General features: G+C 42.7%; 1 protein-coding gene across 1 annotated transcript in view; it reads left to right on the top strand.

Annotated features, from left to right (window-relative positions):
• The window catches only part of CRYBG2 (crystallin beta-gamma domain containing 2), a 66,439-nt gene that overhangs the window by 44,027 nt on the left and 4,107 nt on the right, over positions 1–18,305 (top strand). Inside the window, exons 5-21 of the mRNA XM_077932478.1 lie at positions 996–1,043; positions 1,180–1,298; positions 2,563–2,719; positions 3,686–3,825; positions 6,861–6,987; positions 7,707–7,742; positions 8,657–8,793; positions 9,640–9,766; positions 11,336–11,478; positions 12,421–12,547; positions 13,382–13,414; positions 13,809–13,921; positions 14,470–14,599; positions 15,616–15,755; positions 16,423–16,546; positions 17,537–17,695; positions 18,238–18,302. Of these exons, the coding sequence (XP_077788604.1) occupies positions 996–1,043; positions 1,180–1,298; positions 2,563–2,719; positions 3,686–3,825; positions 6,861–6,987; positions 7,707–7,742; positions 8,657–8,793; positions 9,640–9,766; positions 11,336–11,478; positions 12,421–12,547; positions 13,382–13,414; positions 13,809–13,921; positions 14,470–14,599; positions 15,616–15,755; positions 16,423–16,546; positions 17,537–17,695; positions 18,238–18,302 (1,925 nt within the window). The remainder of the gene's footprint in view (positions 1–995; positions 1,044–1,179; positions 1,299–2,562; positions 2,720–3,685; positions 3,826–6,860; positions 6,988–7,706; positions 7,743–8,656; positions 8,794–9,639; positions 9,767–11,335; positions 11,479–12,420; positions 12,548–13,381; positions 13,415–13,808; positions 13,922–14,469; positions 14,600–15,615; positions 15,756–16,422; positions 16,547–17,536; positions 17,696–18,237; positions 18,303–18,305) is intronic.

Raw genomic sequence — 18,305 nt, 5'->3', positions numbered from 1 at the left:
TATAATGCATTTTCTATGCTCTTGTCACTCAATATATGCATTTTTATGCACACTTTCACCCAGCATATGCATTTTTGTACACATTACTTAGCTGCAGAATTGCATTGAAAAATTTGGAAAAGTGTCAATTTCAAAGGATGGCTGTGTTTCATCTGTAGATTCATGACTGTAGATGCACATTTAAATGTGGATCGAATCAGATTTTCCCCATGTCCCTTACTTTCCCCATGTCCCTTACTTGTTAAGCCTCCATTAAGATTTGTTTGCACAACTTTTGTGGAGAGGTTGGACATCATAAACAATTTACTGAGTGTTCATTATGATTTGCTAGTAGGAAGGTTGGGCAACGTTCTCTCAAACAATTGTTATCCCACACTTTCCGCAGCATTCAACCATTGCTTTCTTTATCTCAAAAAGTCCTGTTTGTGGGGGGTCATCACTAGTTGATGTTGAAATGTGGAGAACTGAATTTAAGACTGGAAAAATGAAGAACTGAAATTGGCACATTCGCCCATCCCTAGTCTGACCCAAATCAACAAATCCCACTAATGCATTGGGGGGGGGGCTTTCTTCCCCATGCCCCCCTCCAAATCAGCTCCGCAGGATCAGGCAAACTCCCTGAACAGCACACAGGGGGGAGAGAAGGAAGGTCACTCTGTTTGGCAAACATAAATGCTTATGCTGACCAAACAATCACCTTAGTAGGATGCTGAATTCCCCCCAGAGGGGCTTTTTGTGTATATGTGTGTGTGTTATCCACAAACAAGCAATATCTAACTTACGTTAAATAAAAAATAAATAAATAAATTTCATATGAGATAGGCAAGGATTATTATCTCCATGTTGCTGATGGAGTGGGTGGGAGCTTTCTTTCCCTCCCCATGCAAATAGTGGTTTCAGAGCAGGAGAGGCATTGGGGTAGCTAGATGTTTCTGAAATGTAACCTTTTTTGCACCCTTTTCTCATGTAATTTTCCATTCATGTTTAAATTGCAGCAAGAGGAAAAGAAGCTTCTGACGAAGATTAATGTGCGACCTGGAAAGGTATGGAGGGCGAAAAGGGGGGGGGGGCTGTTGTTGCCAAATGTCTGGGCAAGGGGCTGCTATGCTTGCAGGGAGAAAGTTAAGGGCTGGGTGTTATTGCCTTGGTGGTAATCTCAATTTCTGCTTTTCTCACTAGATCATTCTGTACTCTGAGGCAGGCTTTGGGGGTCAGAAGAGAGAAATATGGGGTGATATCACTGATGCCACATCTTGGGAGCTCTCCCACACCATCTCCATCCGAGTGATCCGTGGAGGGTAAGTCAGCCTCTGAGTGATTTGCTTTGGGTTGTGTTTCAGGGAAGAGCCGTGTGTGCTGTGCATATAGAGCAGGGATGGGGAACCTGTGTGGCCCAACAGATGTCGTTGGACTCCCAACTCCCATCACCCCCAGGTTTTAGGGCCAACGGTGAAGGGGATGATGGGATTTGTAGTCCAACAATGTCTGGAGGACCCCAGGTCCCCATCTCTACTGTACAGGCAGAAAACACAGTGCCGCATAGAAGTGAAATCAGAAGCAGATTAAGACGTTTCTCCTAATGCTTAGTCAAAATATGCTCTCCATCCAGTGGTCCTTTTCTTGCCCTCTGACATCTTAAATGGTCAAGGAGCATAATTTCCAGGCAGGGTTCATTTATTATTTTATTTTATATATTAAATATTTAACTTGCCCTTCCTCCCAAAGAGCCCAAGGCGGCCATCAACAAGAGATAAAACAATAAAGAACATTAAGCACATCTTTAAAACACCTCAAAAACAATTCTAATGCAGATGCGGACTGTGAAGATTCACAACTTAAAAGGCTTCTTGAGAACCGAAACACAGCCAGCCCTCAAAATTTGCACATATCCAAATTTTGTGAAGTGGTACTTCAACCAGCATTTGCAAAACATACAAAGTGCACATAAAAATTACCACATTAGTGAAAACAGCATACAAAAATGCATTTAAGAGACATTGCTTGCAAAAATGTGTACATTAGTCAAAACTGCAAACAAAAATGTTTATATTCAGAGAAATTTGCACTTAAATGCTCAAGTACTTTCCACAAGGATTGTAAAAATATATACAGTGGTGCCTCGCAAGACGAAAAGAATCCGTTCCGCGATTCTCTTCGTCTAGCGGTTTTTTCGTCTTGCGAAGCAACCCCATTAGCGGTTAAGTGGATTAGTGCTATTAGCAGTTTAGCGGCTATTAAAGGCTTAGCGGCTTAGAAAAAGGGGGGGGGGAGCGGGGGAAAAATGGCAAGACTCGCAAGACATTTTCGTCTTGCGAAGCAAGCCCATAGGGAAATTCGTCTTGCGAAGCACCTCCAAAACGGAAAACCCTTTCGTCTAGCGGGTTTTCCGTTTTGCGAGGCATTTGTCTTGCGGGGCACCACTGTAAATTGCAAACTGCGGTGGAAATGTGAAGAACTGAAATTAAGATTGGAAAAATGAGAGGCTGAGATAACTGAAATAGACGGATCCATCCCTACTCACCAACTCTACTTGGAACTAACCCAATGTCATGTACTTGCCAGCTGGGTAATGTACGAGAAGCCACGGTTCCATGGGCGGAAGTGTGTGCTGGCAGAAGGGGATGTGGAGATCACCAACCCTTGGAGAATGTTCCACAAAGAAGGGGCAGCAGCTGAGAATGCTCCATTCCATATCGGCTCACTCAAGAGGGTTGTGCGGGTAAGCAGGACTCCTTTCCATTTGTGAGTAACGTCTTTCTACTTTTTGCAGAAGCCAGTTGTTTGGAAATGCAGGTCTCATACCAGCCTTCCTCAACCTTGGGTTCCCAGATTTTGTTGGACTACAACTCCCATCATACTTGGCCATTGTTCATGTTGTGTGGGAATATCATGTGGGGAAGGCTGCTCTATACATTGTGATGGATGGAAGGGAGAGAGGGAGGAAAACACAAGAATGGGGCAGGGAGCAAGATTGCAGTATGCCTATAAACTGTGGGCGGAGGCAGATTTTGGGGAGCACAACCAGGTCTGTGGCACTGGGGACCTTCTTCTCAACAATTTTGGTGGTTTGTTTCCTAAATAAAGCTCAACAACTTTGCGGGTGTCAGGAATTTTACTTTTTGAAATATGGCAACCCTTTTTCATTGAATGTATGCAAAGGGCTTATTTGAGTTGTTAGTGACCACATTTGGATGTAACACTAAACCATGGGTTAGCATTACATGAATGGGCGACTCTTCCCAGAGCTTGCACATTCTGCTCTCCCTCCCACATTACTGAAAGGAGAAGCCTAGAAGCTTTTTCTTCCAGTTTTAGCCATTGTGACGAGTTGGGGTGGTTAAGAAGGCAGTGGCGCATCCTCCCAGTGGTAGCAGCAATGTATTCATCAGGATAGGATTGGGGCAAGGTGACACCAGTGAGGTCAGGGGGCTGCTGCATCGAGTGGCATTGATTGCATTGGTCCTTACTTGTGTGCTCTTGGGCATTGGACTTCAGCCATTATGTTTGCAACCCTAATGTCAGCACAGGCCTTTGGAACTCTTCCAAGTAAGATATCTCTGTCCCCTGGCAGTGTAGTAATTGGACTTTGCGCTACATTTCTGGATGCTGGAAATCAGTTTGGCGAGAAAACAAAGAGTTCTGTAGTTGTTTCCCCCCTTTCACAGGACAATCCTCTCTCTTTCAGGATTACAGGATTCCTGAGATCAGTTTGTTTTCTGAGGAGAATGGAGAAGGCAGAAAACAGAAGTTCACAGATTCTGCAGAGGACACACGAATTCACAACGAGCCATTGCAGGCAGCTTCTATAATTGTGCACTCTGGCCTGTAAGTGACAGCTTTTAAATGCTTTGAGCATTCATGATGTGAGAAGTGATCTAGAACTAGGGATGGAGCAGAAAATCAGTTTGGTTTGGATTTTAATGTAAACTTACTTAATTCGCAATCAAATACAGAAATGGGTACGCTAGCGGAAAGTGTGCACAAGAATGTGTATATGCATACAAAATGCATTATATTATGGGAAAGAGTTGTGTGTGCATATGTATGTGTTTCCTCATTTTTCAACACAGCACAGGTATTTGATGGTCCGGGGAGGTAGATAGACCAATAATCTGATTTTTTTGCACAGGATCACAGCCTGGAGGATTATTGTGCAAAGGCTAAATTGTGACCGGGACGCACTTTGGCCTGGCTTGCAAGTAATGCAAACTATGGTTTGTTTGTTTGTTTGTTTGTTTGTTTGTTTGTTTGTTTGTACAAACACACTCCAGCCAGCCAACTATGGTTCGTTTGTGGCCATCAAACCAGAACCTATGGTTTGAGATTGGCTTATAAATTTCAGTTTGTGTTATTCTTGGTTTCTCATGACACTGAACCCACAATTCTAGTTTAATCCTAGTTTGTTTCAGCACCTCACACAACTCTGGCAACAGAGGTGCAAGTCAACAGCACTTAGAAAAAAAACCAGTATTAGATTAAGCAAGCCATGGTTACTTTGCTCATCTGCAAACCACAGCTAAAGCAAACCATTGCTTTGTGATACATGTGAACATTGCTATATATTTATTGAGAAGTGGAACTACGGCAAAGCAGTTTGGGTCATATGTTTCTTTCATATTACAATCTTCTTCCTAAACTTGGTGGCGTTTTTTGCCCACGTCTGGGGGACAAGTTGGCTATACGCAGCAATGATTAGCTAGGGCTTGTGGCAATGCATCTCTGAATATCAGTCCCTAGGAAACAACAGTGGATGAGTGTTGTGGCGCAGGCTTCCCAGAAGCATCTGGCTGGGCACTGAGAACAGAATGCTGGACTAGATGAACCTTTGGTCTGAACCAACAGGGCTCATCTTATGATCTTATCATGAACCTGCCTCCCTAGGATCAGTTTTTCACCTCTATTGCTGATCCAACTGCATTTGTCGAAACCATTGAAAAGCTGTGGGGGGAGCTAAACTTGTTCAGCAGGAGAAAAAACAGCACTAAGTCCTCTTTTTAAAGTACACACCCTGAGTTGATTTCAGCTCAGCCCAACCTGAAAAGCACCTCTGGCATAGGTCCATTTAATTATTTTTTTTATAAACATATTTGTTATGTGCAAATCGTCTCATGACTCAGTGGTAGTTAAAGGTTCATGGCTTCATTTGCATAACTTTCCAGCTAGCAAGTGTGTGTTCAGCCTTTCTTTTGTACACATATTTGTAGCAATTTGTAAATCCACACTTGACCTAATGGGAGGGATGTGCAATAGCTTGCAACACTGAGCTTGGGGTTAGATTTTAGTCAAGTGACAAGTGGGACCTGCCATCCTAGTGCTAGAGGTCTGAGTTTGGGGGCAGGCTCTCAGCTTGGAACCTGAACATTTTATTTATTAAATTCAAATTATTTAACACGATTCATATACCGCTTAAGCATCAAAGGCTCCAAGCAGTCTGCATAAGATATACATTAAAATTACAGATAAAATATAAATAAAAATCAGGGGCTAGAAAGAAGTTAGGCTAAAAACAATCCAAATAAAAATCAGCATTATGAAGCATTTATATTATCTCTTTATGTCATAAAATGCGTATACCACAAAGCAGTTTACAGAAAAAAGATACAACAATAAAATTATCACTAAGAAAAATGAACAACAATGCTTTAAGACATTCAAAAAATTAAAATAACAATAGGCTAAAACAGATTAAAATACGCATCAACTTTCTAAACATCTGAGTAGGCTTGTCTAAACAAAAATGTTTTTTAGCATTATGAAATAAAACTACTATTTGCATAATATATATATTAAAAGTAGGGATAAAACAGATATTTAAAACAAGTTAGGCTTTAAAAAGCAAAATAAAATAACGGTTTTAAAATATACATTAAAAAATTAAATTATGTATTAAAATACAATTCAGATTTACATGGCTCCCTTAAACAAAAAGTTTTTAGCAGGTGCTGAAAACAATACAGTGAAGGCACCTGCCTAATAATCGCTGCAAAGGAAGTTCCAAATTATTGGTGCTGACACACTGAAGCGTCAGTTCAGAACAAACATGTGGTTTTGCTGGTATTTCTATTTAACTGGGTGAGGCTTGAGAAGAGGGAAGTGGGAAGTGTGTCCTTCCTTTCCACTCTGCTGGAGCTTCCCTGTATACAGGGAGGGCAGCTTTTAAAACCCCCACCCCTAATCCCCACCCCCACGATATGTACTGTTAACTGTTAGGGGCTTGAGAAGGTCAGTTCCCTCCTATTCTCCACCTCATCCTGGAATATAGAAAATGTCTCAGAAGCAGGCTTGAACTGCATGAAGTCCCTGCCTTCAGCTGCTGGAAACAGAGCTAGGGGCTTAATATTGGTCTGAGTATTGAGTGGACTGGACTCTTCAGACCAGGATGATACACAAGACCAAACTCCTGCTTTTTATATCTCACCTGGCTGCATCATGGTAAACTGTAAACTATGGTATGCACAAGCAAAATGGCACCTGTTTCGCTCCTTCCAGCTCCCTTCTCCTGGCGCTGGGAGGAGATGAACCATGTTCCCTGGCTTAGCATTATGTTGAAACCTGGGATTGTGGTCTGCTCACTCACAGTGAACTACATTCTGTAGCCAAGGCTTGTTCTTCACTTGCTTGTTGGAGCAAAACCATGATACCTGGTTGGGATGCTAAGCTAAGGGATTCTGGTGTGTTTCCTCCCAGCATATGCTTTATGGTTTACCATGATGTTCGAACATGACTGCTGTCTTTCCAATCACAGGTTATGCATTCCTCTCTCCTTCCAGGGCTGCCACTAGGATGTGCTTTTCAGTTCATTGGGCACATGACACTACAAAGTTTTAGCAGTCATTGATGGTTCTCTCTATGCTCCACAGGTGGCTTGTTTACTCAAAACCCTTCTTTGACGATGATCCTTATGTCTTAGAACCTGGTGGGTATCCCAGTTTGCGAGCCTGGGGAGCCAAGGACCCCTCAATCTGCTCCATGCATCCAATTAAGATGGTAAGTGTTGTTTGGCAGCATCTTCCTCCTGTTTTCAACCTTAAGGTAAAGGGACCCCTGACCATTAGGTCCAGTTGCAGACGACTCTGGGGTTGTTGCGCTCATCTCGCTTTATTGGCCGAGGGAGCTGGCGTACAGCTTCCAGGTCATGTGGCCAGCATGACTAAGCCGCTTCTGGCGAACCAGAGCAGCACACGGAAATGCCATTTACCTTCCTGCCAGAGCAGTGCCTATTTATCTACTTGCACTTTGACATGCTTTCGAACTGCTAGGTTGGCAGGAGCAGGGACCAAGCAATGGGAGCTCACCCCTTCATGGGGATTTGAACCAGTGACTTTCCAATCGGCAAGCCCTAGGCTCAGTGGTTTAGACCACAGGGCCACCCGCGTCCCTTAGCCAGGTATAAACTGGGATCATTATAAGTGATGGACAGCTTATAAATCTAAATCATAAATATATGTTGGGACATGAGTGTCCAAGCTATCCATTTGCTTGTGGTTTCCTGTTTACACTTTAGAAGGCAGGCTTGAACTGCATGGAGACAGCAAATATTTTTTTGAAAGAATGACATTTTATATTTGAAAAGCCCCGCTACGTCAGATCTAACACACATCTAGTCCACCATCCTGTTCTCGCGATGGCAGAGTGGTCCATGAAAAGGAAGACGGAGTGGACAGATCCACTCACAGAATTCTCACTCTGGCTTATTTTTGTTTTAGGGCTGTCCTGTCGTGGAAAAGCCTGGCGAGCCCAAGGTAAGAGGAGGAAATAATTGCTGCTGAATTTGATCCTAGGGCAAAAATACTTCCCAGCAGAAAAGGGGGCTAAAGGACTTAAGCTAGCTCTAGCATTGCACATTTCAGCAAGAGGCAGCAGCAAATCTTTGTTTGGAATAAGCTAAAGTCTTTATTAATTTATATCCACTGTACTGAGTGGAAAAAGTCATTAGACAGTTAATCTACCTAAGGAAAGAAAGCTTAAGTGGTCTTCCTGGGTTGTGAGTTCAGTTTCTCTTTTCTAGTTTCACTTTTCCTCCTTCCTTCTGCCATTACCTGTAATTCATCAGGCATTACTGAGTAAAATATGTCATTTAAAGTTTGCAAAAACACACTCTACAACAGGCATTTCACATTTTGGAGCTCAGAAAAATGAAATGTTACACGTAGAATAAAATGCAGAAAATACGCCAATGCGTAGTTTTTGCAGAAACATGTCCAACAGGCATCCTTTACTTTGGGCTGTTGGGGGTGGTGCTTATAGATTTTAAAGGAATAAATAGCAAGTGGCTACAGCCTACAGTAAAATGTTGATGAATAGAGTGGCATGCAAAAGGAAGGGGGAGAGAAAGCAGTGCTTATGGACTTAGGAACTCTTCCATACTGGAGCTTTTTCCAAACATGAGCTGAATGTTGTTGAACATACCACAGCAGCCACAAGAACTAGGAATTGGCTCTGTTATAAAAAGAAATCCCAGACATTTAAGGAGTCCAGATTGTAAGCTTTCCACAAAAGTGAGTTGCTCCAGGCCCTCATTATTTTGGTTGCTCTTTTCTTTAAAAGCAAGAAAGGTTCAAAAGTTTGTGAAAAACACCAGAAGGAGGAGATGTCCACCATTTTACTCTCATTGTTCTCCATGTTTCATTCTCTCTTTCTTCCTCTTCCTCTGCAGGCTCTAATCTATGAGAGGCCACATTTTCTGGGTCATAGCTGGGAAGTAAGCAGAGACATTTACAACCTGAAGAAGCCAGAAAACAACCAGGACTCCAAGATGTCTACTGCAGGCTCTCTGAAAATCCTGGGAGGCTGGTGAGCAGATGGAAGAATGAATAAGTGTTGTAGGGCAAAGGAGCCATCTAGGCAGCAATAATTGTCAGCTGACTCCTACACGCCAATCCCTGATCACCCAGGTTTAGGAAGCCTTGACGCAGAACTGGCCAATGAGTCTGAGCATGAGCAACATTCCCTGTCTGTTCTGGAAATTGACCTCAACCCAGCCACTTCTCCTTTGGAGCCTGCTCCATCCTCAACCTTGCCTGTTTAGCCCACCTGCTTTCCTCATCTCCTGGCATCCAAGAGCATTCTGGGCACTGTAGTTTGCTAAGGGTTGCTGTGAATTGTAACTCTCTAAGGGGTAAACTACAGTGCCCAGAATTCTTTGAGGGAAAGAATCTGTTTCAAACGTGCTTTAAAGGCAGAGTGTGTTCCCAACCATGGCTCTAACAGCTGATCCCACACCTTCTGCCCCCCCAATATAAACAGTACTGCTTGTTGCCGTCATTTCCCTGCCCTTCATCCTAAGGTCCTAGTGCGGGTTATGACAATTAAAATACAATGTATGTCTTTAACATTTGCATCTGTCACCTTCACTACACACCTTTCTGTGAATGTTGAAGACACAGCTCATTACACTGACTTTTGACATCTGAGATGGAGCAGAAGCTCCACAATGTAGGGGCTGCCACAGAGAATGCCCTCTCCTGGGCCACCATTGCCCCCAAGTCTCTGAGGGCAGTGGGACAACCAAAAGAGCCCATGAATTATTGGGGATGGGGGAGAAGAGAGATGGTTGTACATCTGGAAGGAAAGGGAGAGTAATTTGTCTTTTGTGCTACATGCACGCTCTCTTATTGTCGGATTGTTTCACCTTGCTAGCTGGATTGGTTATGAGAAGGAAGGCTTCCGTGGGCACCAGTACCTGCTGGAAGAAGGAGAGTACAATGACTGGACACAGTGGGGAGGCTACAATGAAGAACTGGTGTCACTTCGGCTAATTCGGACGGTGAGAAAACCTGTCTGCTTAACAGGGCGATGGATGGGAGATTTATTGCCACGAGGGAAGAAAAATTTCCTGGCTTAAAGCATATGCCGAGTTCCTAAAATAAGAAGTGTCAAAGGTCAGTCGTATCAGGGAGAAACAGGACGAGTTCAGAAGTATTATTTGTTTTATTTCTTTTAACTTTCCCTTGACTTCCAGTGTTCCGGCTAATGCTTATGTAACCAAACCAGCACTACCCACACACGAGGCAGGTATTAGCAGACTTGGGGGCACCTTCAAAGTTTGCAGAAGGACAAAAAAAAATATTTAGGAAAAGGGCTTGAGGGAGGTACAGCCTCCAAAACTGCTGGGTAAGAACTGAGTGTGCTTTGTGGCCATGGAATAGTGACTGTATCGGGGACAGGCAATGGAAACTACTGAAAATGCAATTATAGGTCTTGTTTGTCCAGTGTGAAAGCAGGATGCAGGCGGTAGTTTCCCAATTATTTATTACGAAAGTGAGGACAACGCCCCCTTGAAATCTAAAGAAATCATCCTAGTGTACATTGCACATGACTATTTCACGTGTGTCTGCACTGAGGAAAGGAGCACTGGGGGTATCCCATGTATTATTATATTTTATTATTATTAACTGCTGCTATTATAGTAATTTTCCTTACTGTTCATTTGTAGTTTCATTGCTGCTATTTTTTGAATGGTCAACCACTTGAGTATTTGTTGTTGTTGATGATGATTTTGCCCCCCTTCTCCAGCATGTTACAACAATTTAGAATTCAGAATTAAAAGCAATTAAAACAGAATCTGTAAGCGTGTTACATGTTTTTAAATTAGTTATTTTTTCTCCATGCCACAGTGTTTCCAAATGCATCTTTAATTAGCAATTTCCTGTCAACAGGCTGTTTACTAACTCATTCCCTTTTCACAGCCTGAGCAATTGCTTTTCTGGTTGTTGTCATTGTTGTTATTAAACAGTTAACAAAAAACAAAATAATACCTACACAACATCCACAACAATCCCTAAACCTTTTGCTATCACTTATGGTGTGTTCATATTACTGACTTAGAGTGCTGTAAAGCTGTTTCCTCCCTGGTGTGTTTCACAGCTCTTCCCCTCCCCCACACTGTAGCCTTTCACATCAGCATAGTTTCATTAGTGTCAGATTCATTTCTGTTTGTGTACACACCAAGGGTCATTGACCAGGGGGTGGGGATGTTTGCACCATACATAAAGATGCTCACAACCTGGCAAGAGACAAATTGGGAATGGCTTAAATATGCCATTTGGTGTGAAGCTGATTCGAGAAACAATGCATCAAACAGTAGTATTTTCTGCATATACATTTTGGATATCATGTGAATATGGATTAAAAACTCAGTACTAGAAACGTTGTAAACAAGAATGCAAAGACAGCCCTGCTCCTCTCCTCAATCCATCCCCACTGCCTTTCCTCCTTTTCTATATCTCAGGTCTGTAGGATGTGAAACAAGGCTCCTTTTTCTTGAAAATCCATCTGCAAGGAGATGGGTTGCTGCTGGGTGTGCTGATACATTTTATTTTTCTTCACTTGGTAGGACTTCTTGGACCCAGCCCTTGTGCTGTTTGAAGCCATGGACTTTGAAGACGGGCCCAGCGTTGAGCTCAGTGAAGCGCTGCCAGATGTTGAGCTGGCCAGCTACGGGACCACGACACAATCCATCCATGTCCTCAGTGGAGTGTGAGTATCGCTGTGTTCTCTGGTTTCTCAACTCCATATGTGGGGAGGCCACATCAGGGCTTCTCTGAAAGTGGGGTGAAACATGAGGCACATGATCCCTGCGACAACATAAATCTCCACAAGCTTCTGCACTGTGGTTTGATTCTGTATAGGGAAGTTTTTTTAATTGTTTCATGTTTTATTATGTTTTTTATATATATTGGAAGCTGCCCAGAGTGGCTGGGGTGACCCAGTCAGGTGGGCGGGGTACAAATAGTGAAATTGTTGTTGTTGTTTTACATGCTTGTAAATGAAATAACTTTGTGTGGTTACATTTGTTGCTTGCACTGTTTAATGAAAATAATAAAAATTACAAAGGAGGGAAGAGTAACATAAGACCTCCTTTGTTTGAGCCAAATAAGAGGTCTCTGAGAAGTACATGAGCTTTTTGAGATGATCAAAACTATTCCACAGTCTGGATACTAAAAAGCAAGCGAAAGGATAGGTGTCAGGGAAAACCCAAATCTGTGTACACACTCTACTTTCCAAGCACATTCTTTCCCTCAAAGAATTCTGGGCATTGTAGTTTGCTAAGGGTTGTAGGGAATTGTAACTCTGTGAGGGGTAAACTACAGAACCCAGAATTCTTTGAGCGGTAGAATATGTTTCAAATGCAGGCAGAGTACGTACATATCCAAAATCTGCTGTTTAAAACAGTTTGATAGGGAATGGAGGAGGTAGTATCTAGACTTTACGAGGATGAGTGGTGATTATTGCAACACGGTTGCACCAAAGGCTAGAGGGAGAAACAAGCAGAGCAGTGTTTATGCTCATTAAGAACTGTAGGTCGAAATTTCACATGATAGATGTGTCAGCAAAACACGCACATTGAGCTGCGAGTGCTCTGGGTGTCAGATCGTGAATATGGAGGTTTAGATAATCCATTTCCATTTTTGTGGCCAGGTGGGTGGCCTATGAAGATAAGAATTTCTCAGGGGAGCAGTATATCCTGGAGAAAGGCGTGTACCGCAACTGTGAAGACTGGGGTGCAAGCAGCTGCCAGATCTCCTCAGTGCAACCTATCCTACAGGTGAGAATAAAGAACTCTGCATTCATGTGTCCCCAGTTCAGAAACCATGTTCCCAATCCCACCTGTCTCCAAGAAAGAGCTTTGCGTATCCTTCCGTTTTGTGTTTCCAAATAGGTTTTTGTGCAAGGCCAGATTAAGATGTTTGGGGGCAATTCTCAGAACAGGGCCTGCCTCCCCTCAAAAGCAACACATGAAATTTACCACCACAAAATACATCTTGTCTTATCGACTAACAAATTTATTATAGCATAAGCTTTTGTTGATTGCAGAAAATAATAATCCTCTAAGCCTTGGGAGTTTCACAACTCTCAGCAAAATACAAACATTTTGCCAACCCTGTTAAACAAAAAGAAAATATTCAGAATATGGGCTCTTGAAACCCATTGTTGGTTTCACTCCCTCCCTTGGGCCAGTCACCAGCTCCCAGCCTCACCCACCTCAACATGGCTGGTGTGAAGATATAGAAGGAAGTTGGGATGGCTGCAAATGGGAACTTAGTGCTTATATCAGAAGATGATGAACTTCATTGGAGGTTTTTAAACAGAGGTTGGATGGCCATCTGCCAGGGATTCTTAAACTGTGGTTCCTTTGTTGTAGAGAGTTGGACTAGATGACCCTTGGTGTACCTTCCAACTCTACAATTTTTTATTCTCAGATCATAGACATCAAAATTTGGTTTGTTTAACCAGAGGGGTGCATTTTTCTGGATCCTCCCCTCTTGGATTGAATAAATGATCTCAAGGACCGTCCAGTCAAGCACATAATTCTTATCTTTCTAGGCTTGCCTAAAGATTATATTGTTTACCACTTCTTTTTCTTCTCTTTCTCTTCTAGGTTGGGGAACACAGTCTACACTTCATTTCTCAGGTGAGCAGGTGGACTTCAGAAGCAAAGCATGAGGGTGGTTCTTATGCCCATCACACTGCTGTTACATGGGTGCTACCAGACGGGCTGCTGATTCACACAAAATTTGGTTATCCCATACTTCCTAATTTATTTTACCAGTCTGTTGTGACTTCCACCAAAGAATCCTGGGAACCGTAGTTCAGTGAGGGTGCAAATAATTTTCAGTTAAAATATTTTTCTATCCCCTCCCTTCCAGAACTACAACTCCCAGTGTTTCTTTGGGGAGAAGAAATGACTGTCAGGAAACACAATTACATTGGCAGGATACAGATATTTCCGTCTGCCCCAGGTCTGATTCCTCCATGTTCATTATTTCCTCAGTTTGTTCATATCTGACATTTTCTTGACTCCCCAGATCCAACTCTTCTCAGATCCAGACTTCTTGGGGAATTACGTCTCTTTCAAGGAAGACCAAGCCTCACTTCCAGAGAATTTCATCCCACGCTCCTGCAGGGTCAATGGAGGCAGGTAAAGTGATGCTTCCTCAGTACAGCAGCTGAATGTGAATGGTATGATGTGAAGAACTCATCATGTTGGCTCTAAAGATTTAGGGCAGGGACTGCCAGCATGATGCCCTCTCTAGATGTTGCTGGAGCAGTAGGAGTGGGGGAACCTTTGGCCCTCCAGATGTTGCTGAACTACAGCTCCCATCAGCCCCAGCACGCCTAGCCAATAGCCGGGGATGATGGGAATTGTAGTTCAGCAACATCTGGAGGGCCAGACTACCCCCTTACCTGGTCTACAGCTCCCTTCTTCCTTGACCATTGGCCATGCTGGCGGGAGCTATTGGGAGTTGAAGTCTGGAAGGTTTCATGTTGGCTTCTGAGGCTATCCTTGAATCTTTGTTCACCTGAACAAATAATGCTAGGCATGAAAGGTCATGCTGGAGCAACTGTCTTACTTTTGGGTTTTGAAACACCTGAGTAGAGAAAGATTTCGAACCAGATCTACAGCCCTGAGCATGAAATTGCTGCCACTTGAGCGATGGAGTCAATCATGTCTCTGTCTTGTTTCAGCTGGATTCTCTATGACTGCCCCCAGTTTGATGGAGAGCAACACATTCTCTCTGAAGGCGAGTATCCAACACTGACCTCCATGGGCTGCCTCTTCACCACATCCATCCGCTCGCTGAAGAAAGTCCCCATTGTAAGTTGGAAACATCTTAGAATCATAGAATCATAGAGTTGGAATAGACCACAAGTGCCATCGAGTCCAACCCCCTGCCAAGCAGGAAACACCATCAGAGCACTCCTGACATATGGTTGTCAAGCCTCTGCTTAAAGACCTCCAAAGAAGGAGACTCCACCACACTCCTTGGCAGCAAATTCCACTGTCGAACAGCTCTTACTTGACTCTAATACTGGTTGGCAGTAGGTAAACAACAAGCAAAGATAGTGCTTCTTTCACACAACACATAGTTAACTTATGGAACTCTTTACCGCAAGATATGGAAATTGTACCCTAAATTAAATGGTGGTTAGAAAGGATTAGATATACAAGAATTTAGATAGGACAGGGCATTTCCACACTAGAGCCCAATGCATTGCCAAAGAAGTTTGGATGCAGCAGCTACAAGATTCCGACGTCTCTGGGTTGTTATGGTATCAATTTAGCAATCAAACAAAAAAGGATATTAGAACAGGCAACAAGAAACCTGTCCTCATTTGAAACATTGATGCAAAATCTGAAGAAAAAGTTAGGTTTCACAAATTTAGTATATACAGTACTGCTAGATATGGTATCCTTCTGGAGTGGCTGTCCAAGTTAGGAGTGTATGGCACTACTCCTTCTTGGATGGTCGTTTCCAAAGGGTGATACTTGGGGAGTGCTCCTTGGCACCATGGAGCCTTCAATGTGGAGTTCCTCAGGCTTCAATTTTATCCCCTATATGTTGTTTAATATCTACATGAAACCACTGGGGGGGGTCATCTAGAGTTTTGCAGTACATTATGCAATATGCTGATGATTAGTCATTATTTGAGGTATGTTTCATTTGACCAACCAAAGTGAGTTCCTTGTCAAAACTTGAGAGTTTCACACAGCCTGAATGCTCAGAGACCTGCCACCCCAACCTTAAGGTTTCCATGTGTTTAGCCTTCTTCTTGTTCCTCAAGCCCAGTTTCATCCCTGCCCTTCAACTCTGTTTTCCTTTTTTTTCTTAGTTCTTCTCAGAGCCCTCCATCTTCCTACATGGACTGGAGTGTTTTGAAGGGAAGGAGATCGAGCTGAACAGTGAAGTGCGCAGCCTTCAGGCTGAGGGATTCAACAACCATGTCCTCTCTGTGCGGGTAAAGGGTGGAATGTAAGTAAAGGATGACCTGCTATCACACATAATGACCTGGGCCATTGTTAGGGCTAGGTAGGGATGGACAAACCCATTCCACATGGGGCAGAACTGAGTCTGCCCCTTCCTGTTTCTCTGCTGATTTTAAAGCTGCATTTCCCCAAAGTCCTCCAGCCAGCCACAGCCTGGAGAACTGGAGACTTCTTGCCACCACACACTAGGAATAGAGTAGAGGAGCCATTCCCCCTGGGAGTTACGGGACTTGATGTTCCATCACTCTCAGAGGGAATTGTATGGCAAAAACATCGCTGCCCCTGGGGAATTAAATGATTTGTGGTGGTGTGCAAATTAAATGAAGAATTTTATCTGCGTTGATTTGGATGAGAAAGTAGATGGCTTGCCTTCTGACACATTTTAATTCTAAATTTACACCTATTGCTTGTGCAAATTTTGCGTCTTTGGGTTTGTGTCCCAAAGTCTTTGAAATGTCTAGCAACAACTGGAGGTGTCTAGGAGACCGTATGTGGCCATCATGAACACTAGCCAGGACTGTAGTGTCAGCAGCAAGCAGGTCCCATGCTCCTGTTTTTGATTTCCGTTTCCCAATTGATGAAGGGCCAAAGTGATCTGTGCTGCTAATGCTTTTTCTCCCATTGTTTGTTGCTCTGCCAATTCCCTCATACAGTTGGGTGCTGTGTGAACATAGCGACTTCCGAGGCCGCCAGTGGCTCCTGGACTGTATGGAGATCACCAACTGGCTGACATACAGTGGACTTCAGCACATCGGCTCCCTTTACCCCATCCGGCAGGTGAGTGCCCAGTGCTTTGGTCTACTGAGGAGGGGTTATAGGCAAAGGATTACTGGTTAAGGAGCAGTTTAACCAGATGTATGTGGCACATTTGCCCTATCTCTCTGTCCCTTGCCAAGCTGCTTAAATGTTCAAGTGGGCCATTATAAATCTGAGGAGCAGGTAGATGTCGGAATGCTGGCTATTCCACCATACCTGCTGCCCACTGAGACATACATGCAGGGTGGATATGATTTAAATCAAATAAATTTAAATCATGATTTAAATCACAATTTAAATCACTAGTCAGTAAGACTTGATTTAAATCATTTTTTACAGAAATGTTCAACCTTGATAGCATCCTCTTAATATTTACAACCTGATGAAGGTTTCATTTTTGGAATAATAAATTTTCAGAGTAGTTTTTACAGTTATATCAAAAATTACAGGTTTGGTTATACTATCAGAAATACATAGACGGATAATAATGAATTTATTATTTATATTTGGACAACTTTTCTGCTGTACTTTATTGGAAGGAGAAAAATAATCATTTCCTCAATAGCAATTTAAACAATTTATTTAACTAAAACAATAACTTTATAGCATATGCATCCATGTTTGTTAACCAATGTGGTTAAATGATTAAAAAAAAACTTAGACTGAGTTTTAGCACACATAAAAAACTTCAAACAAATCCTTATTTCCTGATGAATAACCTTTGGACTATAATGTAACTTAAATAGAAAACTACCTTTAGAAAGATTTTCCTCCAAAAGCATTTTATTTTAAAAATCCGATTAAATTTTTTAAAAATCTGATTTAAATAAAAAATTACATTTTTTTAATTATTATTTTTTTAAAAAATAATAATAATTGATTTTTATCCATGCATGACTCTGAGAACGGACACGGTGGTCAGATTGCTCCACAGCATGGAACTTGTTGAGCAGCTTAGATGAATGCACAGTGATTGTCTTTTCTGTCTGCCTCTCCCCTCCCTCTCCCCAGAGACGCATCTACTTCCAGATAAAAAACGAAGAGTTGAAGTCCTTCTTGTCTGTCCCAGATGACGTTGAAGACATGAAAGCTGGGCGAGTTCTGGTCTCAGAGCTCAATGGCAAAAGCAGCTCCATCTGGTACTATGAAGAGGGGCTTATGAAGAACCAGGTGAGGGCTTCTTTCTCTTCCTCTTGTGTGGTTTACAGGGACAGCAGCAGCTGGGGTACATGGATAATCCAGGCATGCTTCAAGAAGACCCCATATGATACCCTCAAGTTTAAATAGTTCCGCTCCCTCTATTGTCCACATAGCATTTGGGTAAGCCAGGCAAAACTAATATCCAAATCAGTTAACCATTAATATAATAAATAGTTAAACAGATGGATGAGATGGCTGCTTCACATATAAAATGTCACCTACAAGGGTATATGCTGGGCTGGTATAGAAGAAAAGTCTGTATTTAGGTGCCATGGCTCAGTGATTGTATACAGAAAGTCCCAGGTTCAATCCCAGGTATCGCCAGATAACAGGATATTGGGTATCAGGTAATGAGAAAGATCTCAAAAGGCCACTGCCAGTCAGAGTAGGCAGTACTGGGCAGGATAGACCAATGGCTTGACTCAGTACAAGTCAACTTCAGCTTTAGATGTTCACTGTCTGTATGCAACGCACTTTCATACAACACTGAATTGGCCTCTCTTGACTTTCAGGTTGCGCCCAACATGAGCCTGCAGGTGATTGGTCCAGCTGCAAAGGGATCCAAGGTGGTGTTGTGGTC

This window comes from Podarcis muralis, chromosome 7 (assembly GCF_964188315.1).
Source record: "Podarcis muralis chromosome 7, rPodMur119.hap1.1, whole genome shotgun sequence".
NCBI classification, from domain to species: domain Eukaryota; kingdom Metazoa; phylum Chordata; class Lepidosauria; order Squamata; family Lacertidae; genus Podarcis; species Podarcis muralis.
The sequence above is the reverse complement of the archived record's forward strand: the minus strand, read 5'-3'. Positions and strand labels throughout refer to the sequence as shown.